The following is a 23,978-nucleotide window of genomic DNA, read 5'->3' on the forward strand; positions in this document are numbered from 1 at the left end:
GAACGCCTTCACAAGCCAGTTTAGCTGGTGGCTTGCTTGTCCGAGGAACACGCCTGCGCAGTCACTCACTACAGCGCATCCCTTGAACAGCTTGAGCCCTTGTCCGTCTGCTTGGCGGACATGCAGCTGAGCCCGAGGGGTATCGCTTGCCTGGTCGGTACCTGCGCCGAGTTGCCGCCTGTACCGTCTACATGCACGCGACGTGCGTGGGCCGTGTGGTACCATGCGGACTCCGTCGCGGTACCTTTCAGCTGTGCGATACCTCAGGCGCGGGAAATGGAAATACTGCGCAACAAAAACCATCTTCGAAGCCAACAGCAGAAAAGTGGCGGGCTTGAGGCTACCTTACGCAAGCTCGTTGCTTGGCACACGAATGGGCTCACAATCTGATGACGCCGTCCGTCATATGGAAAAGGGCTGGCGCGATGACCTGAAACGGCTTCACGGCAGCGCTATGTCTGCAAGGTGACGGGCGGAGCTGGAGGGTGATTGGAGCATGCATCCATGACGGATCATCGTGGGACACAAGGCCCTGGTCTATCGGTCTTGTCTTGCGCCTGTGAGCCAAAGCAAGAGGTCGCTAGAACGGCCCTCAGCTGAGTTGCTGGTGCTTGGCGGAAGCAAAGGCTAGCACAGAGACAGTTAGGGATTCGAGGCACGGAACTTGGCTGCACTCCGAGCTGCGTCGTTCTTTGTCCACAGGCGGCTTAAGCAGTCCCGGAGCAATTCCTGCGACCTTGTCTCGAGTATCGGTTGTTGCTGGCACTAGGCCGGGGTTCGGACTGCATGCTTGGCCCGACGCGGAGCAGGAATGCGGACGGAGGAGCAGCTGGTGCGAGGGAGAGAGACATGGCGCGTTGCAAGGAGGCTTGCAGAGCCCGGGTTTCTGACTCTGGTTGCATGGTGCTACTCAAGTAGTTACTGGAACTGGACTTTCGATAGGCTCACTAGCAGGCTGGTTGATTGGGAGAATGAGGAAATGGAATCAGACGGGGTAATGCCATTGTCCGCGGATTTGAGTTGGTGGAGGATGTCGGTGGTGGTGTGTCACCTCCGCTTATATCAGCATAATGTATGACCTGCGGAAGAAGGCATACTAGCTGTATCGTTCAGGTACAGATTACACTTCAAAGGGTACAGGAGTAAGAAGCGGCTACCTAGTACTTTCTGACAAGCAAATGGCTGAAGGAACAAGCATCTCAAACCGGCGTTACTTGCACACAATCGCAGCCACTCGGACAGTTGATGACAACAACAAACGACAGCGAGGCGGACAAGTGCGGATCCGAGAGATTCCAGGGACCCCCCCCTCACTGTTCTAGAAGCCAAGATCTACCCAAATCCGTGGGAAACAAGGAGAGCTCCTCGATGAGAGAAAGATCAAAATAAGGTTGCCTCGGCCAGGCACTCCGCAAGGGGTGACATGGACGGTTTCCCCTTTTGCTTGCATCGAGCACCTGAATTACGGAGTCTTCGGCTCGAATGGAGAGAAGCGTGGTGAGCGACGGAGGTCAGGCAAAGTCCCGCCATGTACCTTACCGATTACTTCGCGCTTAGCACATCAGAGGAGATGCAGTTTTGCACGGCTGTTGTCCGAGCCGCTGAAGTGCCGGCGTTACGTCATGCGGCACTCGTGCATCGCCGTAACTTGCAAGTACGGCACGCCAGCTTCCATGCCTGTGTATTTGTGTGTGTACCGGGCCTCTGATGCGTACCTTAAGGTACCGCGTCCGTCTGACCATCGCGTAGTCCGTATCAATAGGTAGGTAGCCTGCACGGAGTCGGGAGACACACCAAGGACGCTCCAAGGTCGCCTGTACCACGAGGTACGGACATCAGCACGTGACCCATATCCCGGGCATGGCTGTTCGCCATCATCACAAGCAATTTGCCATCCCAAAGGCTCGCCTCAGAGCTGCAAGATGCCCGTTTCGAGCCGCTCGAAACACACCGATCCAGCCTGAGACTGCGGCTGTATCTCGGCTCCTGCAGCGACGCCCGTCCAGAACCAGCGACGCCATCGGCAGATCAGGATTGACGCCTGGCCGCCGCGATGCTCGCTTCAATGGTGTCCCTGCTCCGCCTCAGGAGAAGCACCACCATCCTGCTGGCCCTAACGCTATCCGTCGTCACCTTCGTGCTGCTTGCCAATCCATTGAGCCCCGTGGCGGACTCGGCGGGCATCTCGCTCTCGGTCCAGTCGACGGGCGCCGGGCCTCGATATCCTCTTTGCAGCAATCAGACAAGTGCCAACGTGACTTGGCCGAGCCAGTCATGGCGGGCGGCAGCCGAGTCCAAGTATGGCGGGCTGCTGGAAGACAAATTCACGTGCGTGGAGGGCGCCTCTTTACCGCGATTGTGCTGGATGTACTGATGAGAGAATGCCATAGGATTGCCATGTCGACGTTCCATCGCCCCAGGGAGCTTCACCGCACCTTGACCGCGCTGCTGGCCGCCAAAATCCCGTCGCTGCACGAAATCGTCATCATTTGGAACAACTTTGACGAAAAGACGCCCGACCCCTTCGTCTCCCAGCACGGCGTGCCCGTCCGGTACCGTAAGCCGACTCGCGACAGTCTCAACGAGAAGCTGTGGCCCGATCCCGAGTATCGGACCCAGGCCATCCTCCTGTCCGACGACGATGTCTACTACCGCCCGGACGATCTCGAGTTTGTCTTTCAAATGTGGCGCAAGTTTGGAAAGGACAGAATGACGGGCGCGCTGGCACGCTGCGCTACGGCTTTGCCGTCTGGCGACTGGGACTATAATTTTTGCTCCCAAAAGGCGCACCAGGACGTCTACTCCATGGTCTTGACGAACCTCGCGTTTACCCACATCGCCTTTCTTGACTACTACTTTTCCGACGATCCTGCCGTCACCAAGATCCGAGAATACGTCGACGAAGCTTTCAACTGCGAGGACATTGGCCTCAACTTTGTCATGTCCATGTTGACCGGATCAGGCCCCTTGCTGGTCCGAGGGAGCAGCCAGTATATCAACCTGGACCCTTCAGGCGGCATCAGCAGGCAGACGGGCCACATGCAGGCGCGTAGCAAGTGTCTCAATGTCTTCGCCGAAGCCTTCCAATGCATGCCGCTTGTCAACGAGACGGGGCGCATAGAGCACGGGGTGAAGCACAATGTTTGGTATAAATCTGTCTGGAACCGCATTCACGGCTAGAGGCTGCGGCACGGGGCGTTGTTATGAACCTTTTTCCTTTTACGTTGACAATATATGATACCTAGTACATGGAACCGATACACGAACAAACAGAGATACAAAGCACATGATAGGAAACACATATAGATGTATATATACAGCTCAAACAATATGCCCCCTTTTGAGAGCATTCATTCATTATCCTAAAGCGTGACAGACGGAAACGCGAAAGCAACGACATAAATAGACACCACCGGAGCGCAGGCGTGGTAAAGAAGTCAAGTCAAATGAAACCGCCATATCAATCAAACCGACACATGCCAATCAATCAGTCCATGTCCCTGCGAGTCACTTTGTTAGCAAAGCTCATCTTGTCTTGTCAAGGGCTGAAGAGGGGAGTATCTTACAGCAAAGCCAGCGTCAAGTCACCATGAATCTTGGCCTTGAGCTCGATCTGGATATCCAGGTTCAAGTCCAGCCGCAGCTTGAGCGGATTCTTCCCGTCGTCCTTCTTGCCTCCCTGCTGCACCTGCTGCTGCTGCTGTTGCATCTGCTGCTGCATCTGCATCGGTTGCTGCGGCTGGTACATCTGCTGTTGCCGCTGCTGATGAGGCACCATTCCCTGTCCCCTCTCATCGTAGTCGTCTTCGTAGTCGTCTTGGGCTTGGCGCTGGAAGGGGGCGCCCCTTCTTCTGCGGCGGGTCTGGGTCTTGGTTTGCGTCTGCGACCTCTCGCGGTCGTTGCCGGCATCGTCATCGTCACCGCCGCCGCCGCGGGCACCACGGGCACCACGGCCGCTTGAGCGTTGGCGTTCAGGGGCGGGGGGTGTTGTGGGCTCGTTGTCTTCGTCGCGGTCGGAGGAGTTGTCTTCGCTTAGCTCGCCATTTCTGCCGTTCTGCTGGGAGTCTTGCTGGTGGTCTGAGGCGTTGTTGTTGTTGTCGTCATCTTGCTGGTTCTGGTCTTGGTTGTCTTGGTAGTCCTGCTCTTCTCGGGAGTTGAACTCCTGGTCCTGGGGCTTCTGATAGGGAATCAGTCAACGGGGTCCTTTCTGCATGGATGCTTCTGATTGTGATGGACAAACCTCGTCTGAAGACATGACTGATGATGCTTAGGAGAGAGTTGCAAACAGAATGTGCTGAGACGCCAAGGAGCTGAAGATTCAAACAAGACAAGAAGAATGATTCAGATTTTTCAATCAATAGACTTCCGAAGAGATTTCAGAATATCTTCGTCTTGAGTTGCTACAGCATGTCAAGGTGAGGCGCAGGTCCGCGACGGCTGGCTTTTGTGGCTCTAAGAATACAATTCGAATCACGGCCCACCATGAGGATTGCCTTGATGCCGAGTGACGCAACTGCGATGTGTTTCAATGAGTTATCAACACGAAGCTAGAACAGGTAAAGCAGCTTAACAGAACAAAGGGAATACTAAGGCAACTGAAAATCACAAGAATCCTGGATACTAGCCGTAGCCAGGGGGTCTGAGGTGTAAGCCAAGCTTTGCTTGCACTCCCCCCTTGCCCAGCTTGTTTGTGGCGTAAATGACGTTCCAAGTTTACGTACGGCATGATTTAGGCTGCATGCCATGAAACCTGTGATGGGCAGGGAGAGCTTCTTAGAGGTGCACACCATGGGCGTCGAGATCATATGCGGTGAAGTCATAAGAGACGGGGGCTGCATGGCTTTGTCTTATGCTGGGATCGGACTGGGATGCCGCCGGCCCCCACAGTTGGGGCGCGGGATCTCGATGGCTTCATGCAAGACTTCCTCATAGGCTCCAGGGTTACCACGGGATACCACTACTACACAGATGGAGAGAAGAAACGCACACGGCCCGTCCATAAAATAACGTCATTGTACGGAAGGCCTCGGTGCATCCCACAGACTCACGGAACCCATATTGTTTTTTTGCTTTTGCTTGTTTGTTTGCTCTCATGCTCAGGCTACGGTATACATCCGGCCGACGACTTACACCATGGTCATTGGACTTCTCGCCATAACGGCGATACCCACCGTTACCGGCGTGGGCCAGGCAGTCAGCGCGCAGAAAAAGGCAAACGCGGCGAACAAGGAAAAGGAAAAGTTCCGGTTGACAGCCATAGTGGAAGAGGGTTCAGAAGATGAGGACTACGAGACGGATTTCTGTGTGCTGAAAGATGGCAAGGTAAGGTGCTACGGCGGCGTATTCCCCGAAAGCTGACGACAACTTTGGGCTGATGATGGAGAAATCCCCCAGTTGCAAGTCAACGTCCCGCTCGACACCGACTTCTCGGGGTACGCCTTCTGCGGCTACTACTTCACGTACCCCAGCGAGGAGAAGCACCTGGGGCTGGTGAGCACCATCTCGGACGACCCGCCGATGCTCAACTGGATTTACATCAACAAGGACACGCACGCGGTGGAGTACGGCGGACGCAAAGACACCCTGGGGCACGTCATTGGGCCCTGGGGCTGGAGCGAGGACGAGACGCTGTTGACGCTGCAGGGGAACGGCGAGTGCTTTGTGGCGAAGCTGGAGCGTGGAGAGGAGGAGGAAGGCGGCAGCAGCAAGTCGCGGTGGGTGGTGTACTGGGATCCGGATAACGAGATGCTGGATGCCCTGGGGGCGGACGAGTGTAAGCCTGTGAGGCTGAGGAGGAGGATGTTGCTGGGAATGGATAGCAAGTATGTGAGGGACTAGAGAAATATTAGGTTACAGTACATACAGTATGCAAGGCCAAGATATTCTCATCCGATGCGTGTAAGTGTGCCTTGGATGAGAGAGATGGTGTGTGGCTGAACAGGGGCTAATGGCTTCACATTGATGAAGTGGCTGCTGCTTGGACAAGTGAGAGCACGATAAAGAATGGACCAGTGACCGTTTTGTGGGAATAAACGGTTAACAGGCCGAATGGTGGGGAGCAGCTTTACAGTACGCCGAAGGGTAGTCCCAGCATGCTAGCAGGATGCTGACCCATGTCGTGTCATGCAGAAGGTCGATTCTAATCAAGGTCGCAGGTCTGCAATACCAGCAGCTATTGCTTCATGATGACTTCATAGGGGTGCTGAGGGTGAGGCGTGTAAAGATGAAAAAAGATTAACTACCTGAATCAAGGAGAAAGAGACTGAGTAGAACGTGAGGATAGGCAGGGTCGATGATCGTGTGGTGGAGAATTAATGGGTATATCATTATGATGCTCCGGGGAATTGGAAGATTGGGACGTTGGAATATACTTGGACGGGTAAATAGCTGCTGAAGACTTACTCATACCAAGCCAGAGAAGAAAAGGCTTCCCTATCTCCATTGAAGGATTCCATTTTCCCATCTTTTCAACCTCTAATCGACTCTCATCCCATCTCGTCTCATCTCAACTTCACTTATACGGCAGTCTCGTACACGTCCACCTCCGGGTACCTGTACCACCGCATCACACAACACACAAACCGCAAACATGTCAAGTCGCTCCGCCGAGAAGGACCGCACCGACTCCGCCGAGGAATACGGCTCCGACTCTGCCGCCGAAGAAGTGCCCCGTCCCCAGCCTCGCCGGAGACAGCGGACGCAGACGCAGCAGCGACAGCAGCAGCGCGGCGGCCAGACCAGCGCCGGGCCGCTGGACCAGCTGCCCGTGGGCGGCGAGCTGGGCCAGGTCGGGCAGACGGCCAACGGGGTGCTGGGCGGCGTGACGAACACGCTCGGCAGCGTCACGAACAATGCCGTGGATAACCAGGCGAAGGGCGATGGTGGGAAGAGCGACACGCTGAGGTTGCGGCTGGATCTGAACTTGGATATTGAGATTCAGCTCAAGGCCAAGATTCATGGTGATTTGGAGCTGGCGTTGCTGTAAGTCAACCTCGTTCCCCTGTTTCTGTTGCTTCTCTATTTCCATTCCTTCCCTTTCACGAAACAGCACCACAGAAAAAAGCACAGGTCGATTCTTTGTTACTCGTCTCTCTCATCTCCATCCGTCCTACTGGGTAGCACATTATCTTACCAATGCGGCACCCGCATCTCTCTCTTCAGGACTGGCTAGTTATGGGGGCGAAAACAAAGAACAAAAGAATCACCATCCGTATCTTCCGCACACAAGATACAATAGAAAAACCAAGTTACGAACACGGCTAACGGCGTTGCTCTTGTTTCACAACACCAGGAACTGAGACAATCAACTGCACCACGACGACGGCGCTTCTGCTTTTTTTTATAATGACAAGGGGCTCTCCTATACCGATGCGAAGCCGCGCACGATTCGGGATCTTTCAGTGGATTGGAGGGCACTCTCTTTTAACGATTTATCGGGTTTTCTTATCTACGTATGTTGACTTTTGTTTTATAAATATTGACGCCTGTGTATGATTCTTTTGAAAGGACGATGGATGCTGGGTGAAGGGCTGGCTGTTCCTAGTGCCTTGGAGTTGAACCAATTGTGACGCGGCAGGGAGAAAACTGCCCTGTTTCTCAAGGTCGATTCATGAGTTTACTACACGGAAGCTGCTTGTTGATAGAGATGCGACGAAAGCATCCCTTCTAGCTGTTAATACCACAAACTACATACTGAATCCTCATCCGTTCCTCCTTTTCCACTCCATACTCATACCTAAACCAACTGTCTCTGATTTCGATATCGATGATCCAGCGGCTGCGGAAAAGCGGCAGTTACAGCGTCTCATCGGCCACCAGACAGCCCGTGCTCCTCCCACAAGCTCGGTGTAGCCATGCCTCGCCACGGGCTGCTGCAGATTCTCTCTGTCCAACAGCTTCCAAGTTTGTACATACATCTAGCGCCAGCAGCCACACTGTCCTGCGCCACCACGTCCTTTCGGATGGGGGTATCACTTGTGGCTGCTGACTTTTCCCGATCTTGGATCGATTTGGGAAGGGCTCCGAGAAGCTAGACAGAAGTTGGACGGCAGAAGCCAGCCCAGCTGAAGCTGCAGAAACAGGTATCGCGAGGGCCTGTAATTGTGGTGCTACAGTATTCTACAGTATATAATACGTACAGTTCATCAACTACGCAGTGAGTAGTTAAAAAAGACCATATATACATAATATGCAGCCGGTGTAAGAGAGTTGGACCAAACAAGGCACTTGCATGGATTAGCTGCTTCATGTAAGTGAGCTGGGCTGATGCTCCCTTATAACTCGTGGGCAACCCCTGTCGGCAGCATCGTGAGAATCTGGGAACGATCGGCACCCGAGATGCGAGCAATGTCGTCATCCTAGACTTGGCCTCGTTTTTCGCACATGATGACGCATTTTCCCTGTTTTCTTGCACAGCTACTGATACTGTAAGCAGCTCGACAGAAGGGCCTCTTCCTACTGAGGCTCTGGAACTCGGTCATAACTGTGTGTGTGTGTGAAATAGATGAGCAATTACATCAATGTAAGCCATCGGCTTAGCTGAACCTCAACCTCATTCACACCAGAAAAAGACTTACAAGTCATACTCTTCAAACCGCTGCTCGTCATTCTTTCATGATGCCGCATCTGCCGTCTCCGTCCAAGAGCCCGGATATGCCGCCAAAGCAGGGAGATCGACAGGAACGACGACGCTCATCCGGCCACAGGCTCGTCATGCTGCCCCGACCAGAAGGCGACAAGGACTCTCAAAACAACAGCAGCAATGGAAACAACAATCAGAACAACGAGAGTAGCAGCAGCAGCTCAAAACCCAAGAATCCAGACATTCAGATTCCGAGCATACAGCCCATTGAGCACGGAGAGTCGCTGACGTCTCGCGCCGAGGGCCTGGTGGGCAAGTTTGTCGACGAGTTTGGCAACATCCTGGACTGGGATGGGACGGTGCTGGGGTCGGTAGAGGGGGATCTTCCGTCCATGGTGGGACGGCCTGTGTCGGAGACGGGGGAGATTCGGGATAGTGCGGGAGAGGTGGTGGGATATGTTTCTGAGAACCACACGAAGCCGACTCTACGCGATCTGGAAGGAGGGCTGAAGATTGATGGGGATGGAAACATTTACAACAAGAAGGGCGAGATTGTTGGCAAGATGAATAAGCCTTCATCAGGGGAGAAACAGGGGGAGGCGTCGGGGCAACAGAGTAAGGGTGAAGGAAAAGCTTCGAATGACGCGGGCAAGGCGAATGCCTCCTCAGCCCCGAGCCCCTCGGAGGTGTACCTGGATGTCAAGTCGACACATGATGGCATCCAGCTAATCATCAAGATACCCACCGTGTTCAGAAGTGAACGATGAGAGGACTCTGTTACACGGAATGACTGCGTTTGCTCTGGGAAACAGGATATTAGGCTGGCGCTTCAAGGAGTTATCTCGGTCGCTCATCTGGCGATGCCATTGTTTGGGAGGAAAACTCCAAGGAGGATAGTGCAAATCTCAAACTTATTTCCACTGCTCATGATATAGGGATTTCACATCTACACTCATGCTCCCATGAAGATTATCGTCATAGCAACCAAAGGCAGCTCTACAGCACTGTGCAGCATCTCGAGCTCCTTGGCACCTCCTTGCCCAACAATGAAAGGGGTGCATAACAGCCACACCCCCTATCCCTACTCCCTTACTAGAAACCTGTTTATACGTGCAAAATACAGCGCCACATGATAAATGAATACGACACCCATACAGCTTAGCTGTGGCGAGTGTGGCTTGCCTCACGAGGATATCGCTCCCTCGGGCTCTTTTCTCATAAGGACTATCCCTGTTCATCCTTATAGCAACCGCACTTACTGTACGGTACTGTAAGCTCCAAGGAGCTTTACAAGCCTGTGAAAGAGCTGGCAAGATGGCCTGTGGCTTCTTGTCTGATATCATTGTGATATGATATCCCCTTGCTAAACGTGCTCTTGCGTGTCCCATATCCAGCCATGGTGCTCTTCATCGAGGGTTATCCATGGTGGGTAGACGTAATATGGGGTTCCATCTGCGTCATGCCGCGTTGCTACGATCCGAGCGGCAAGAGATGCAGCTTTCCATCGAGATCATAGATGGACACGGTGACGCTGGACGATGGGGACGTTTGCATGATGGGCAGTGTAAGTTGAGGTCGTGGGTTTGGTTGGTGTAAGCTTGTGCAGCTTGATCCAAGTCTTATGATGAAAGGTCTCAACTTAATTTCCATGAGCTCTCTTGTGTATATATAAGGTAGCTATGAAAAGAACTAGAAGGGTTTGGCATCGAATTCAATCGACTCAACCACACACCACTTCACTTTGCTACTTTAGATGACCCTCCATTTGAACGAATAACTCAATTCATTTGTGAATCTGAGACTTGAACCAACATGCCGTTTCCAAAGCCAGTCGCTGTTCAAGGGGGCTGGCAGGTCAAGGAGAGCCCTGCTACGGAGCAGGCAAACCCAAGTAGGCCATCTGGAACCCCCTTTATCATTCGTACCTTCAGTAGTTGGATCATATCTGACAAGTTCCCGATCAAAAAGTCGACGTCCGATCTATCCCTCGGTCTGCTGCGGGCGTTGTGACCGACTCTGGCGATATCCTGGACCGCTCCGGCAAGGCCATCGGGAAGATCCAGCAGTCAGAAGACTCCAACGACCTCGTTGGGAACGCCGTCACAGCCACAGGTGATATCCTTGACTCGTCGGGCAATGTACTCGCCAAGGCCACCCTCAACACCGGCGAGGAAGGGGACGAGGGCGAGAGCCAACACGAGGAAGAGGGTGAGCATGACGATGATGAGCAAGGAGGCGATTACACCACCGAGTCTGGCACCAAGGGCCAAAAGTCCGGCGGCTGGAACTTGATGGGCAAGGGAAAGTCGGCCTACCAGACGGCTAGCAACCTCCAAAAGCCCGTTTCTCAAGGACTGGACCTGGTTAGTAGGATGCAGAAGCCCAGCGATGAGGAGCAAAGTTCGGCCACTGACTCGACGATCCAGATGAGTCAGGGTGACAAGCAGCCCCAGGAAGAGGCCGAAGGACAAGCAAAGAATCTCGAAAAGACCACCGGAAAGGAGGAAGAGGAGGCCCCCATTTCGATGGAGGACAAGTCGGAAGAGGTCCAGGAAAAGGGCCAGGACATCAAAGACCAAGGCGAGGACAAACTTCAGGAAGAAGTCCCCAAGCCAATCGAAGAAGAAGCCCCGAAGGAGGGCGAGACCCCTGGCGATGTGCTAGAGAAGCCTGACGAGGCTGCGGCTGGCGAGCAAGAGGGCGAGAAGCCTCTCGAAGAGCAACAGGACCTAACGCAAGAAGAGAAGGACAAGTTGGAAGAAGAAAAGGTGATTGACTTCTCGGAGCTCAAGGGATGCAAAGTCAACAAGGCCGGCAACCTCGTCAACAAGAACGGCGACATCATCGGCCGCTTGATTGAGGGCGACGCCAAGAAGCTCCTTGGTAAGAGAGCAGACGAGAAGGGACAAATTTGGGACGACTCCGGGAACGTCATTGGCAAGGCCGAGCCTCTCTCTCACTCGGAGCGCGGCGACGAAAAGGAGTTTGCCCCCTTTGAGAACTTCCCCGATGCTACTGTCGAAGCAGACGGTCGTGTCATGCACAACGGACAGCAAGTCGGCGTCGTTGTTGAAGGCGATCCGAAGCGTCTCAAGGGAAGCCACGTCGACGAAGATGGCGACATCTTGGACCGACGCGGCAACGTCGTTGGCAAAGCCGAGGCCTGGGACGAGCCCGAGGCCGAGCCTGAAGCCGTTGTCGACAAGTCTTCGCTGGCCGGAAAGCGAGTCAACAAGGCCGGCAACGTCGTGGACGGCTCAGGCGCCATTTGGGGCAGAGTCGTTGAGGGCAACATCAAGGCCCTGGTAGGACGTATGTGCGACAAGCAAGGAAACGTCCTGAGCGAGTCTGGCGACATCATCGGCAAGGCTGAGCTCGTCAGCGAAGGCGAGCGAGAAGGCATGAAAGAAGGCCCCTTTGCCGAGCTGTCCGGCTGTACCGTTGCCAAGGATGGCACGGTTGTTACACCTTCGGGTGATGTTGTTGGAAGGCTCATCGAGGGAGACCCCAAGAAGCTGTTTGGTCGATCCGTCGACGAGGACGGAGACGTTGTTGACAGCAATGGAAACGTTCTGGGCAAGGCTGAGCGCTGGCAGGAGGAGGAGGTCGAGCGGAAGAAGGCTCCCTATGCGGGCCGCAAGGTGAACCGCGACGGCAACGTCGTCGACGAAGACGGCAACATCATCGCGAAGCTTGTCAGCGGCGACATCAGCGCTTGCTCTGGCAAGGAGGTTGATGATGACGGAGATGTGGTCAACTACAAGGGCCAGGCTGTCGGACATGTCGCCTTGCTTGAGGACATTCCCAAGGAGACCGAAGAGGAGATGAAGAAGAAGGAAGAGGCCGAGAGGGACCGCCAGCTGGCTCAGAAGCTGGCTGTCTGCATCGAGCAGTCACTCGACAAGGTCCGCCCCATTTGCAAGATGATTACTGACAAGATCAACACTGCTGAGCGGACTCCCAAGGAGGAGCTCGATGAGGAGCAGTTGGTGCGGGAGGTGAAGCCCCTGATTGAGGAGGGAGGCAAGATCTTGACTGAAACCAACGGCACTATTCGCGGTCTTGATCCCGATGGTCGTATCCAGCGCAATGCGAAGCACAAGGCGGGCACCAAGGAGGCGTCGCCGGAGGAGTATCATCTCGCCGATGTGCTCAAGGAGGTGAGTTTGAACGGCACATATGGTGATGCTAAGGACTAGTCTTGCTAACGAGTGACTACAGCTTACTGGCACTATTACGCAGACCATTGACAACGCAAAGAGCAAGATTGAGGGCATGCCGCACGCAAAGAAGGAGCTCAACCCTCTTTGGGGACTGCTGGCGGAGCCCCTGTTCCAGATCATTGCGGCTGTGGGATTGCTGTTGAACGGTGTGCTTGGTCTTGTCGGCAAGCTGGTGAGTGTCTACATCTACTGTCACATAGCTAACACAAGACACATGCTAATGCGATCAACAGTTGAGCGGTCTTGGCCTCGGAGGATTGGTCGACAATCTCCTCGGAACGCTTGGACTGAACAAGGTGCTCGATAGCCTTGGACTCGGCAGTGTGACCAGTGCAATCACTGGTAAGAACCAGAAGAAGAAATAAGTGGTGGTCTGGTTCTCTTTTCTGCTTGTTAGGAACATGATGATCGTTATGATTGAATGACCTTTGGGATGGTTTGGACACGGTGGAAGGAAAAGGAGAAACAACCTTGGGAATCCACTTGTAATGTTTGTATGACTACGATAATTTCTTTCCCTAGTTTACTGTACGAATCTCATATGTCGCCTTAATGCTACTTTCTCAGTTCTGATGCTCTTTTCGCATTGCAATAAAACACTGTGCCTGGTGATTGAGATGCCTCGGCTCATCTGACATGGCTGCAGGGTAGCATTGAAGTCAGCTCATTTCTAAGGTGGCGATAGTTTCGTCATCCAACATTACACGGCTTCAATCTCAAGACTCACTCACTTCTCCTGCCTGCCAAGCCCAGAGAGCTTCTACTGAATAGAGATAAACCATAGTATTATTCAGATCACAGCTACGATGGTCAAAGTCGTCATTCTGATGGCCGACTATGGCCACGATCCTACAGGTAAGCAGCCAGACAATCGCACCACGACCGAGCGATGAAGCTCACCATCTGCACAGAGACCTGCGGACCGTATACAGCCTTCAAGGCCGCCGGCTTCGACGTCAGCTTTGCGACTGAAGCAGGCAAGTCGCCTCAATGCGACACCAAAATGCTGGAAGGCCTCACCCAGCGCCTCTTGGTATGTCCTTGCGCCCTGTGGAAAGCGCTTACATTCGTTACAATTCCTATCTGACTGGCCTCGTAGGGAGCTTCTTCTTCCATTGTCAAGCAGTATCGCGTCATGGCTGATTCGGAAGAATGGAAGAATCCCCTGTCCTGGTCCGACGAGCAATTCTCCCTCGACGCGTTTAACCTCGTCTTTCTCCCCGGGGGCCACGACAAGGCCGTGCGACAGATCATTGACTCGGATAGAGTCCACAAGCTGCTCGCAGACTACTTCCCCAAGACGAAGAAACCGAGCAACAAGGCCGTCGGAGCGGTTTGTCACGGCGTCATGGTGCTGTCAGAGTCGAAGCATCCTGACGGGAGCAGCGTCATCCGCGACTGCGTGACGACGGCGTTGCCGGCGAGATTCGAGCAGGTCGCGTTCTGGGGCACGCGTCTGTTCCTGGGAGACTACTACAAGACGTATGGAGCGGGGAGTGAGAACGTCGAAGACTCGGTAAGTTCCGACAAAAGGACCTGGGAAGAGAGGAGGTAATAGCTGAATGCTGACAAGAGCGACAACTCTCATAGGTGCGAAAAGTGTTGGCGAGTCCTAAACAATTCAAGAATAGCATCATGCCATCCCCGTAAGTTGATGGTTCCCGACTGACAAAATTGCCGGCTAATATCGTGGCTCTTTAGCTTCGTTGTTGAGGACGACAACTACAACTACGTTACGGCGAGATTCCCCGGCGACGTAGAACTTTTGTCGCAGAAGCTAGTCAAGCTAGTGCAGAGCTTCTGAGCTTGCGGAAATAATGATTGTCCCAGCAGTAGTATGCCTGTTTGTTTTGTTCTTGTGCCGGTGCGTTCGGCTTGTGAGATCCGGGGCGTGGGGAGGCAAGGCGGAGAAAAGAATGGCATGGGTGCTTCGTGGGCACGTATGCAGAGTGAGATTTTGAAGCTGTATCCACAGATTGAAACCAGGATTTGTAAGGCAAAAAGTTTAGAGAACCGGTTGGATCCATAGGCAGAATCAGGCCGTTTCTATTTGTCTGTATCTTTCAAGTGAGCAATGTTGCTCTAGCTGTGTGTTCACATGATCCGGGTCGTTGTTCGTTCACTCAACATCTACATCAAACCATCAAGAGTAATATAGGTACTTAGGAATGAACAATACCTCGAGTGCGATAGTGAAGTTGATTGGCAGACAATACAATCAAAGTAACAGCGAACTTTTCGACAATGATCAATTTAGAGAGCAGTTGCTTGAGCTTTCTGATTGTGTTGCATTCGGGTGCCTTACACAACCACCTTCTACGCAATGGGCAGAGGGGATCAACTCCCGATGCTACCATGCCATGCAACTTGCCTCTCTCCGTGGGGTCCCCAGAAAGTGGTTGGGTGCAGCCGGAGATTCTCCTTTTTGCGGGCAGTGATCCGGGTGTCGAGGACAACAGCTGCGGGATATGAGACCCAACGTTGTGTGCCGTCGGCAAAGAACATCCTCAACGATGGCTGATCCCTGCCATGACGATGCTGCTTTGCGTGGGGAAGAGATACATACCAAGGGGAATCGAGTGCGGTTCGTTCCCCTGCATCGTTCCATTGCTAGCCGGGGCTCTCCCCGCACGCCAGCAGGAGAAGGGCCGAGCTTTCAGATTTTCTTCGCTGTAATTATAAGCTGGCCTTCGTTTGTGAGGCTCTACTACTACTAGCAAGGAACACCAGCCTCATCGCCACGAGAGATGAGATGAGATTCTCCCCGGACGGCGACAGGGGGGTTGACGTCGAGGGGAATGCCGGATGGTTCGACTGGGGCATCTTGTTCTGCTGGCTTCTCCGCAAAGAGTGACCCGCCGACATGGATCGGATTGGAGTCTGTTGTTTCTTTGTGACCGTTGATGGAGTTGAATTGTCCGTCCGTCCGGTGGCCCGTTCTATCAGGCAAGGGGTTGACCATGAGTATAAAAGGCTTTGGACAATCCGGTGACTGGCAGAGGAACCGGCTGTCCCAGCAAGCGAGTTGAGGTGTAGGAAACCATTGACGAATAAAGCAGGTTTGGAGTCATTTCGCCCGGTATTCTCTGCAAAGATGCGGTTTGCGTCATTGTTCCTCGGCTTGGCTGCCGTCGTCGCCGGAGATCCTCTACCACCGGCTCAAGACGTCGAGGCCAGGCACTCTTCGGGCTACTGGTACGAAAAGATCCAGCACAACGGCATCAGTCCATTCATCGCCGATGGCAAGAACTGGAAAGTCTTCCGCAACGTCAAGACCGACTTTGGAGCCAAGGGAGACGGCATCACGGACGACTGGGCTGCCATCCAAGCAGCCTTTGACTATGCCAATGCTACCGAAAAGCGCAGCTCTGGTGCTTGGGGCACGACGGGGGCCCCTGCTGTCGTTTACATCCCGGCTGGCACGTACCGTCTGAGCAAGCCTCTCCAGTCGTACGTTGACACCGTTGTCATGGGCGATCCCATCCACAGGCCGGTGCTTCAGGCCTCGCCCGACTTTACAGACCCTTTCCTTTACCTGGGCTATGATCCCAACTACGACTCGACGATCAACTTCTACATTGGACTGAAGAACGTTGTCTTGGACTCGACCAAGGTGCCCCTTACTCACAACATTACGCTTCTCAACTGGGCTGTGAGCCAGGCCGTGCAGCTCACCAATGTCTTGTTCAACATGCCGAACGGTGGCGTGGCACACACTGGATTGTCGATGCCTCAGGGCGGCTCGCCTCTGATGATCAACGACGTTGTGTTCCAGGGCGGATCCGTTGGCATTCGTATGAATGAGCAGCAGTACCACTTCAAGGGCATCACTTTCAAGAGTGCGTTGCATCCATCTTACTGCAATTTGACCATGTATTCGACTTTGTCACTGATATTGCCAAACTTCTCCAGACCAGGACATTGGCTTGAAGCTCGACAAGCTCTTTGAGGGCACTGGCCAAGGCTTGCACTTTGAGTCGTGCAAAGTCGGCATTGAGACGACGAACAACAATACCGGATTCTTCGCCCTCATCGATTCGACAGCCAAGAACGTCGACATCCTGTGGAACGCAGCAGCCTCTCCCACAGCCCAGGGGTCCATGGTCCTTGAGAACGTCCAAGTCGACTGGTCGGTCAAATCTGTAAGTTGAACTAGTTGAATTCCATCAAGGCATCTGGACTAAGACCTAGAATTAGACTGTCACCGCCGGAGGAAAAAGCGTCCTCAAGGGCTCAGTCAGGCCCGGCCAGTCATGGATCTGGGGCAACGTTTACGGCCCTGTCAAAGGTCAACGCGCAGAGGGCAAATTCTTCCCTGCTTCTCGCCCTCTGGCACTGGTCGATATCACTGGCTCTTATCATGCCGTCCCTCCGCCAACTTTCCAGGAGTACAGCGTCGACCAGGTGATTAACGTCAAGTCGGTCCATGGACTGCCTGTTGCTGGTGATGGAGTTACAGATGAGTGAGTAACCGTCAGTATGTCGTATAAAAAGTCGACTAACCATTGGCGATTCAGTACGAAGAACCTTCAAAAGATTATCAACAAGGCTGCTGGCAAGTCTGTTCTCTTCTTCCCTCACGGAACATACCTCGTCAGCGATACCCTCGTTGTCCCCCCCGGAAGCCGGTAAGTTTACGGCAACATTGACGGCACAGCAGCCATCCTTGCTAACGGAGCTTCAGATTCCACGGCGAGGTCTGGTCCGAAATCAGCGCCACCGGCGACAAGTTCAAAAACGCCAACAAGCCCGTCGCCATGGTCCAGGTCGGAAAGCCGGGCCAGATCGGCGTCGCCCAGTTCGTCGACATGCTCTTCACCGTTGCCGACATCCTTCCCGGCTGCAAGCTCGTCGAGGTCAACATGGCCGGTTTGAAGGCTGGAGATGTGGGCTTCTTCAACACGCACTTCCGGATCGGAGGAGCGAGAGGATCAAAGGTGCAGACCAACTGTGACGATCCTGCGACGTGCAAAGCGGCGAGGCTGTGCGCCCATCTCACTACCTCGTCGTCTTCGTACTGGGAAAACAGCTGGTGCTGGAGTGCGGACCACGATCTTGACGATGACTTTGGTGCTAACCCTTCCACTGCTGGTGGCTTCTTGGTCGAGTCTACAAGGGCCACCTGGATGCTGGGCATTGGCAGCGAGCACAACTCTCTGTACCAAATCAATGTTTACAAGGCGAGAAACGTCTTCTTGGGCTTCCAGCAGAGCGAGACGCCATACTGGCAGGGCAACAACTCTGGTCTCCTGACGCCTCTGCCGTGGACAAACTCCCTGCTGGCCAGCGACCCCGACTTTAGCTGGTGCGCAGCCGATGACGCGCAGTGCCGCATGGCTATCTTTCAGTATATTCACGACTCGAGTAATGTCAATGTCTACGGAGGCGGGTACTGGGTCTTTTTCAACGGCATCAACCGCGATGGCTGCTCAGCTGAGTGTCAGCAGAACGCCGTCATCTATGCCGACAACCAGCAGTTGTACAGCTACGGCGTGAGCACGCATAATGTGAGGACGATGGTCCTGGAGTCGGAAAGGGGGAAGGCTGTGGCAGAGGTTGTGGACACCGCGAATGCGGGAGGTTGGCAGAGCCATGGCGGTGTTATGGCTGCTTACCTGGGACAGAGCGGGTTTTAATCCCGGATATGTATGTCATATCTGAATGATGCAGGAGAAAATGAATGAACGACAGTTGCTGTTTGCCTGTTGTCACTGTTATTGTCTAGTTGCGAAGACACCTTGCTTCTCAGTCAACCACTGAAGACCCCTCAAAAGGTCACGGTACCATGTCTTGCTCATGGCAAGGTCTGGGAATATCCAAAAGACGTGGGGATATCCTGCGTATGTATCCAACTTTGTTGGAACGCTGCAAATTGCGAGAGTTAGCATTATCCTTCATCAATGCAAGATCAAGGGTTCATGATGTCTAACCCCATACGATCAAGCTTCTGCTTAAAGATCATGCCATGATCTCGCAAAGGGTCATCGCCACAGACCATGATGTGTGTCGGCGGCAAGTCTTTGATGCTGCTAATCTCATCAAACAGCAATGTCTTCAAGAACAAGCCCTTTCGAAGTTCCTCTGGAATTCCCAACAAGACACCGTACTGTTCGATGTGTGACTGAGGGAGAAAATCGGCGTCGCGGCACTGCACAGGAGAAGCTTTGTCGCCGACTTTGGGGTCAAAGGGAAAGTTTTCTGCGAGGCAGAGCCATGGAGCGGCAAGGCACTGGCCTTGTATGTGCGACTCGCCCAACTGTGTGTTCTAAAGTCAGCTAAGGTCTGCCAGCTACAGGGCTGATGGATAAGTCGTCGCAGTATCATACTTCTCTTTCTCGTAGCGTAACGCTCGCTGCAAGGAATGCCCCAGCACTGGTGCCTGAGACGTACAAATGAAAAACGAGAGGCAATTCCAATTCTGCAGCGTTTTGTATCACCCATGTGCGAGCATCCCAGGCATCGTTAAATTGCGTTGGAGCTTTCCACTCCGGAGTCACTCGATAGCCGACGCTGATGACGACGAACCCAGAGTCCTGAGCCAGAGATATACAGAAGGGATCTTCCGTTGAGATTGAACCTGACAGGAACCCGCCGCCATGATAATAGATCAAGATAGAATCGCGGCGTTTAGCAATGGACGAGCGAAAGATGCGAATTGGAATCTCGAGACAGTCTGTCGTAGGGATTGTCCGTGTTTCCCAAGTGACCCGATGGTCGCCGAGGGCTTTCATTGCGGCATCTCTGGCTGCATATCGCTGAAGATTGGTGAGGCGGCGGAATTCCGTCGAGACGGTGCCAAACTTGGGTAAGGGATGTTGAGTTGTGTATGACTTCCATTCTTCTGGGCCGGCGAGATAGCTAAAGTCATTCATGTCTGTAGGCAATTTCTTTTTCTTTTACTCTGCCTTGTTCCGAGTCGATGGCCTGAAGATGTTTCATACTCTCAACACTGGCATAGCACTCTTATATGAGCAGATCTTGCACCTGATGTTTCTCTCCATAGGTCCATGGTTGACAGATCCCATTAACAAATATCTCCCGAGATCTGCATCCACTTCTCCGCAAGCCTCTGTTTATGAGATCACAACAAGGGCTTCTTGGTTCTGGCGTCAGCCAGGATTTGCAACTAACAAGTCTCACGGCTCTTTTGCAGCGACGGCAGATCACCTTCTGGGCTCAAACTATGCCTATTCCTCACGCGCGGACACCGAAAAACTCCAGTGCGGATCGCGAGTTTAGCGCGAGTATTTGTCCCCGAGGTCTATGCAGAAGCCCGAAAGGCGCTGGAGGCTTTGTCCCCCCTGCTATTGGGATATGATTGTGGAGAGGGTTGCGTCAAGGACTGATGTCTGATCCCGTACTTGCATAGAACATACCTCGATGCTACATACACCACTTTTGCTTGCCTTGTGTGATGCCCATCTCTGTATTCATCACTCCGTCTTCGCGTCAAAGCCGCTCTCCAGCCACGCATAAGCACTCTATTGTCCTCAGCCAATCCCAATGGCTGACACCCCCGCAACTAAGCAAGTCGTCCTCGTTACTGGCGGCAACCAGGGCATCGGCTTCGAAATCGTAAAGAAGCTCGTAGCGGAACAGCCCACATACCACGTTCTCCTCGGCTGTCGCTCCCTCTCAAAAGGCGTAGAAGCCATTTCAAAGCTTGAGAAGCTCGCAGGCTCGGTATCTCCTGTCGAGGTTGACATTACTTCTGATGAGTCGATTGCGGCGTGTGTGACGCAGATTGAGCGCGAGCATGGCAAGCTCGACGTTTTGATCAACAATGCCGGAATCGGGAGACACGCCGTCGAGGAATTGCCGAGTCTGAGGGCCAAGATGGCGGCGTTGTTTGATGTCAATGTCTTTGGCACGCTGGTAATGTCAGACGCTGCCATACCTCTGCTACAAAAGGCCGCAGATCAAGGCTCAGTCCCGCGAGTCGTCTTCATTACCTCCGAAATGGGCTCATTGGGGAACACGCTCAATCCGTCATGGAAGTATTACCAGCACAACACTTCTATACCGTACAAGTCTAGCAAAGCCGCCGCCAACATGATTGGAGCGTGTTACTCGACCCTCTTTGAGAAGACTGGGTGGAAAATTAACTGCTGCTGTCCTGGACTCCGAAAGACGGCGTTCAATAATCATCTTTCGGTTGCTATGGACGTCGAAGAGGGTGCTGTTAGAGCAGTATATTTGGCTACCTTGGACAAGGATGGGCCTACGGGAACCTTTACGAATATTGACGGGACTGAGCCGTGGTGAAGTATATAGAAGAGAAGAGCATTTAGTTTGTTGAATCGAGGCTTGTCAGTGGAAAGTGACTTTATAGCACCATAGTTTGGCTGTCTAGCATCTTAGCAGGGCCATACTGCCTCTATTACGGCTGACTTGGAAATTGTTTCAAGTTTCTGCTTCTATGGCTTCCTCCTTCTAGTCTTACGATGTTTAAACCTAGATTTTCTCATTTCATTGCTCGAGTGAGCCAGGTGGGAGCCTCAACCAGTCAAATGTATCGAGCAATCCGAAGTTGAACTCGTACATGTCTTCTGGTAAACGCACATCCCACGTCGAGTCAAACTCTTCCTGCGTGATAGATTTCGGAGGCGGGTTTAGAGCCTGTTCCATTACTCGCTCGACCACCATCTTGATGCTGTTGCACAAGTGCGCTCCCGGAGCTGCCGGACCAATCCATTCGAGGAACCCGACAAGGAGACTGAGCTGCTTGATGATTATGGACTTTGTGATGGTCGGAACGGTCGCCGATTCGTTGCCGTGCGGCTGCTTCAAGAGCTCCATACACAGTATACCTCCCGCAGGCGCAGCGTGCAGCATCACAAGCCATTCATAATCGCCCTGTAAGCCTTCAAGTCGGTTCTGCTGCGTCCAGAAAGAGAGGGTAAGGGTAATTGTCTCCAGACTGATTTCGAGCATCTCAGGGCTATAGAAGTTGTCTCCCTTGTACGACAGTCGCTCGATGAAGAATAAATTGCTCAGATGCTCAAGACGCGTCAGCAATCTCATATAGAGAGTGGGAGGGTCAACAGCAGGATTGCTGAAATCGTCGCTGCTGAATTTCAGCCCGATGGGAAACTGAGAGTAAGCTTCCAGTTCTCGTCTCCGAAGATCACTATTCGACGAATTGAGTTGGTGACTGATGAGCCTTTTTGGATGCAGACCTAACGGCTTTAGCAAGATGGACGTCGACTTACTCATATTTGTGAGTGGTGGTCACATGAGGTGCTTGAAGCACAATTTCCAGGATCTCGCTCCGTATCTGAGCAATGATGTAGCAGGCCCGCAGAAACGTCGCCGCATGATTTTTGCCCTCCATATTCCACCCCTTCTCATCCAACCGGTGAGGTCGTGCCTTGGCATTGAGCAATGACTCATCGCTCACGTCTAGAGGCAGCGGCGTCGAGCACAGCTTGCTGCTGAGCAATGGAGGCCGGCCCGTCAGGGTTGAGACGACCATGTCGACATTGAAGATGGCGCAGAAGACTCTTCGCTTGACCTGGACAGATATCGACGTTTCTGGTGCTGGACTAGATGACTGAGGCGTGTGGAGGCCTAGGAAGGTGGCCAGAGCGACAGATTCTGCGTGATAACGCCAGAATTCAGCCCCTAGATGGAGTTGTTAGGCATGATGGAACATTTGGACATGATGGAAGTGTTTGGACGAGGGATAGGGGTGGTCGAGATGTCTAAGGAGGTGAAAGACAAATAGCTTTGTAGTAGAATTGGTACGTTGGGCAAGAATCATGAATTATGAGGTTCGGAACGTAGTAGAACGGCTTACCTGTATCACCAGTGATGAGAGACGCAGTGAGGCCATGCATGTGCAGCAGATACACCATCATGGTGTTGTTGCAGCTCGACAGCCGGCAGAGGTCGACGCATTTTACGACAGCATTCTGGTAGACCTGCATGAGGTTTCTACGATTGTAGTGCCCGAGCCACTTGCGCTGCTCGACGGTGCCGTTGTCTGACAAGGAAGCAGCTCCAAACGTCCAAAAGGCGAACAAAAGCCCGATGCCTTCCCACCGAAAGTTTTCCCCTGAAAAGGCCTCGAACCACTCGCCGGGATCGACAAAGTCTTCCCGTAGCGGCTTGGAGCTGTTTTGGAACAGAAGCAGTGCCAGCTGAGACATGTTCCCGTTGGTACGCTGGCCGTCGAGGAAGTGGCCCAGGGCTGACCACAGCGAGGCGTGAAGACGATCCAGGGCCAGCCGGCACCAGCCGTCGTTGGGATTCACGTTGCGCCTTAACAAGAAGTGCGCCGCCTCCTTGGTCGGGATGGTCCGCAGCACGGACAAGGCCACCTCGAATGCGGTGGCGTCGGGGGCCATCCGGGCGGGGCCGGAGCTGGTCTCGCTCGGCTGCTTGCCGCCGTCACGGACCGGCTCGGCCCCGACTACATGGTCGAGGCGCTTCTGGGTCTCGCGAAAGAATTCTGGAAAGCTCGTGGCTCCGAGATAGCCCACGTTTTCGTCTTGGGGTGATATATTGTCGAGCGTCGACGAGCCAACACTGGCCTGGGCTGCCGCTGACGATTGTTGGCTCAGGCCCTGCTGAAGAAGTTGTTGGCTCTGGCCAACTAACACCGTTGGCTCTCTGGCCGCTGCCGTCCGCCGCTCACCCAGCACTTCCGCCGATTGGCCTTTGCCGGCGGACCGGCGCAGAGCCGGTGTCACGAGCTGCCCCTGGATGAGGTACCGGCAGCTCTGTGGCGTGCTTTTGCGGATGCACCTGGAGCAAATGGGGAGCCGGTGGTCACACGCAACCTTGCGCCGGCGGCACGGCTCGCAGGCCTGCGGACGGCCATTGCGGCGCCGGGGGACTTGAGAGGGGACGGCGGAACTAGGAGAGGGGCTGGTCATTGTGCAAGCAATGTGTTACACAGGTCCTCCAACGCCGTTGTTCCAGTTTGAATGGCCTCGTCGAGTCCGAGGGGAGTGTAAGTTGTGTGAGCGGGAGAGCCGAACGTCTTGCGATCTGAGATGAGAGCGGGATCGGCTCTCGGCCTCGGCGTTCGTCGTGGCTCGGCGCTCGGCAACATGGCTTCTGCGTCTTACTGGTGGTGGCTGAGGCTTCAAGCTTGTTATATTCATTCACCTTTGCTTCAAACTCCCTGCAGGACCGATGTCATGGTCACTCTCCCTCGAGTTTACCTT

General features: G+C 53.7%; 10 protein-coding genes across 10 annotated transcripts; 7 read left to right on the forward strand and 3 right to left on the reverse strand.

The window, feature by feature from the left end:
• Window positions 1-2,065: 2,065 nt before the first annotated feature.
• On the forward strand, window positions 2,066-3,180 carry TRIREDRAFT_56638 (glycosyltransferase family 64; the record flags this gene model as incomplete). The annotated part of the gene is made up of 2 exons (XM_006962542.1): window positions 2,066-2,328; window positions 2,391-3,180. 2 exons carry the CDS (start codon window positions 2,066-2,068, stop codon window positions 3,178-3,180), a joined length of 1,053 nt encoding a protein of 350 aa, XP_006962604.1.
• A 382-nt stretch (window positions 3,181-3,562) lies between these two features.
• TRIREDRAFT_104097 (uncharacterized protein) lies at window positions 3,563-4,255 on the reverse strand (the record flags this gene model as incomplete). The annotated part of the gene is made up of 2 exons (XM_006962767.1): window positions 3,563-4,177; window positions 4,241-4,255. 2 exons carry the CDS (start codon window positions 4,253-4,255, stop codon window positions 3,563-3,565), a joined length of 630 nt encoding a protein of 209 aa, XP_006962829.1.
• Window positions 4,256-5,133: 878 nt separating this feature from the next.
• TRIREDRAFT_56771 (uncharacterized protein) lies at window positions 5,134-5,838 on the forward strand (the record flags this gene model as incomplete). The annotated part of the gene is made up of 2 exons (XM_006962543.1): window positions 5,134-5,322; window positions 5,395-5,838. The coding sequence occupies 2 exons, from the start codon at window positions 5,134-5,136 to the stop codon at window positions 5,836-5,838; spliced, it is 633 nt and encodes a 210-aa protein (XP_006962605.1).
• A 684-nt stretch (window positions 5,839-6,522) lies between these two features.
• TRIREDRAFT_72581 (uncharacterized protein) lies at window positions 6,523-7,269 on the forward strand. Its single transcript, XM_006962544.1, has 2 exons — window positions 6,523-6,981; window positions 7,162-7,269. The coding sequence occupies exons 1-2, from the start codon at window positions 6,590-6,592 to the stop codon at window positions 7,169-7,171; spliced, it is 402 nt and encodes a 133-aa protein (XP_006962606.1). The 5' UTR covers window positions 6,523-6,589; the 3' UTR covers window positions 7,172-7,269.
• A 1,443-nt stretch (window positions 7,270-8,712) lies between these two features.
• Window positions 8,713-9,348, forward strand: TRIREDRAFT_56835 (uncharacterized protein; the record flags this gene model as incomplete). The annotated part of the gene is made up of 1 exon (XM_006962545.1): window positions 8,713-9,348. The coding sequence occupies one exon, from the start codon at window positions 8,713-8,715 to the stop codon at window positions 9,346-9,348; it is 636 nt and encodes a 211-aa protein (XP_006962607.1).
• A 1,401-nt stretch (window positions 9,349-10,749) lies between these two features.
• Window positions 10,750-13,169, forward strand: TRIREDRAFT_75156 (uncharacterized protein; the record flags this gene model as incomplete). Its single annotated transcript, XM_006962546.1, has 4 exons — window positions 10,750-11,127; window positions 11,350-12,741; window positions 12,803-12,976; window positions 13,038-13,169. The coding sequence occupies exons 1-4, from the start codon at window positions 10,873-10,875 to the stop codon at window positions 13,167-13,169; spliced, it is 1,953 nt and encodes a 650-aa protein (XP_006962608.1). The 5' UTR covers window positions 10,750-10,872.
• Window positions 13,170-15,898: 2,729 nt separating this feature from the next.
• On the forward strand, window positions 15,899-18,440 carry TRIREDRAFT_56418 (glycoside hydrolase family 55; the record flags this gene model as incomplete). Its single annotated transcript, XM_006962547.1, has 5 exons — window positions 15,899-16,643; window positions 16,717-16,937; window positions 17,002-17,267; window positions 17,322-17,432; window positions 17,489-18,440. The coding sequence occupies 5 exons, from the start codon at window positions 15,899-15,901 to the stop codon at window positions 18,438-18,440; spliced, it is 2,295 nt and encodes a 764-aa protein (XP_006962609.1).
• Window positions 18,441-18,712: 272 nt separating this feature from the next.
• On the reverse strand, window positions 18,713-19,676 carry TRIREDRAFT_104102 (uncharacterized protein; the record flags this gene model as incomplete). Its single annotated transcript, XM_006962768.1, has 2 exons — window positions 18,713-19,060; window positions 19,131-19,676. The coding sequence occupies 2 exons, from the start codon at window positions 19,674-19,676 to the stop codon at window positions 18,713-18,715; spliced, it is 894 nt and encodes a 297-aa protein (XP_006962830.1).
• Window positions 19,677-20,307: 631 nt separating this feature from the next.
• On the forward strand, window positions 20,308-21,069 carry TRIREDRAFT_104103 (uncharacterized protein; the record flags this gene model as incomplete). The annotated part of the gene is made up of 1 exon (XM_006962548.1): window positions 20,308-21,069. One exon carries the CDS (start codon window positions 20,308-20,310, stop codon window positions 21,067-21,069), a length of 762 nt encoding a protein of 253 aa, XP_006962610.1.
• Window positions 21,070-21,273: 204 nt separating this feature from the next.
• TRIREDRAFT_104104 (N-terminal binuclear Zn cluster-containing protein) lies at window positions 21,274-23,684 on the reverse strand (the record flags this gene model as incomplete). Its single annotated transcript, XM_006962769.1, has 3 exons — window positions 21,274-21,934; window positions 22,017-22,428; window positions 22,604-23,684. 3 exons carry the CDS (start codon window positions 23,682-23,684, stop codon window positions 21,274-21,276), a joined length of 2,154 nt encoding a protein of 717 aa, XP_006962831.1.
• Between the last annotated feature and the right edge of the window lie 294 nt (window positions 23,685-23,978).

Source organism: Trichoderma reesei (genome assembly GCF_000167675.1).
Source record: "Trichoderma reesei QM6a unplaced genomic scaffold TRIREscaffold_3, whole genome shotgun sequence".
Taxonomy (NCBI): Eukaryota; Fungi; Ascomycota; class Sordariomycetes; order Hypocreales; family Hypocreaceae; genus Trichoderma; species Trichoderma reesei.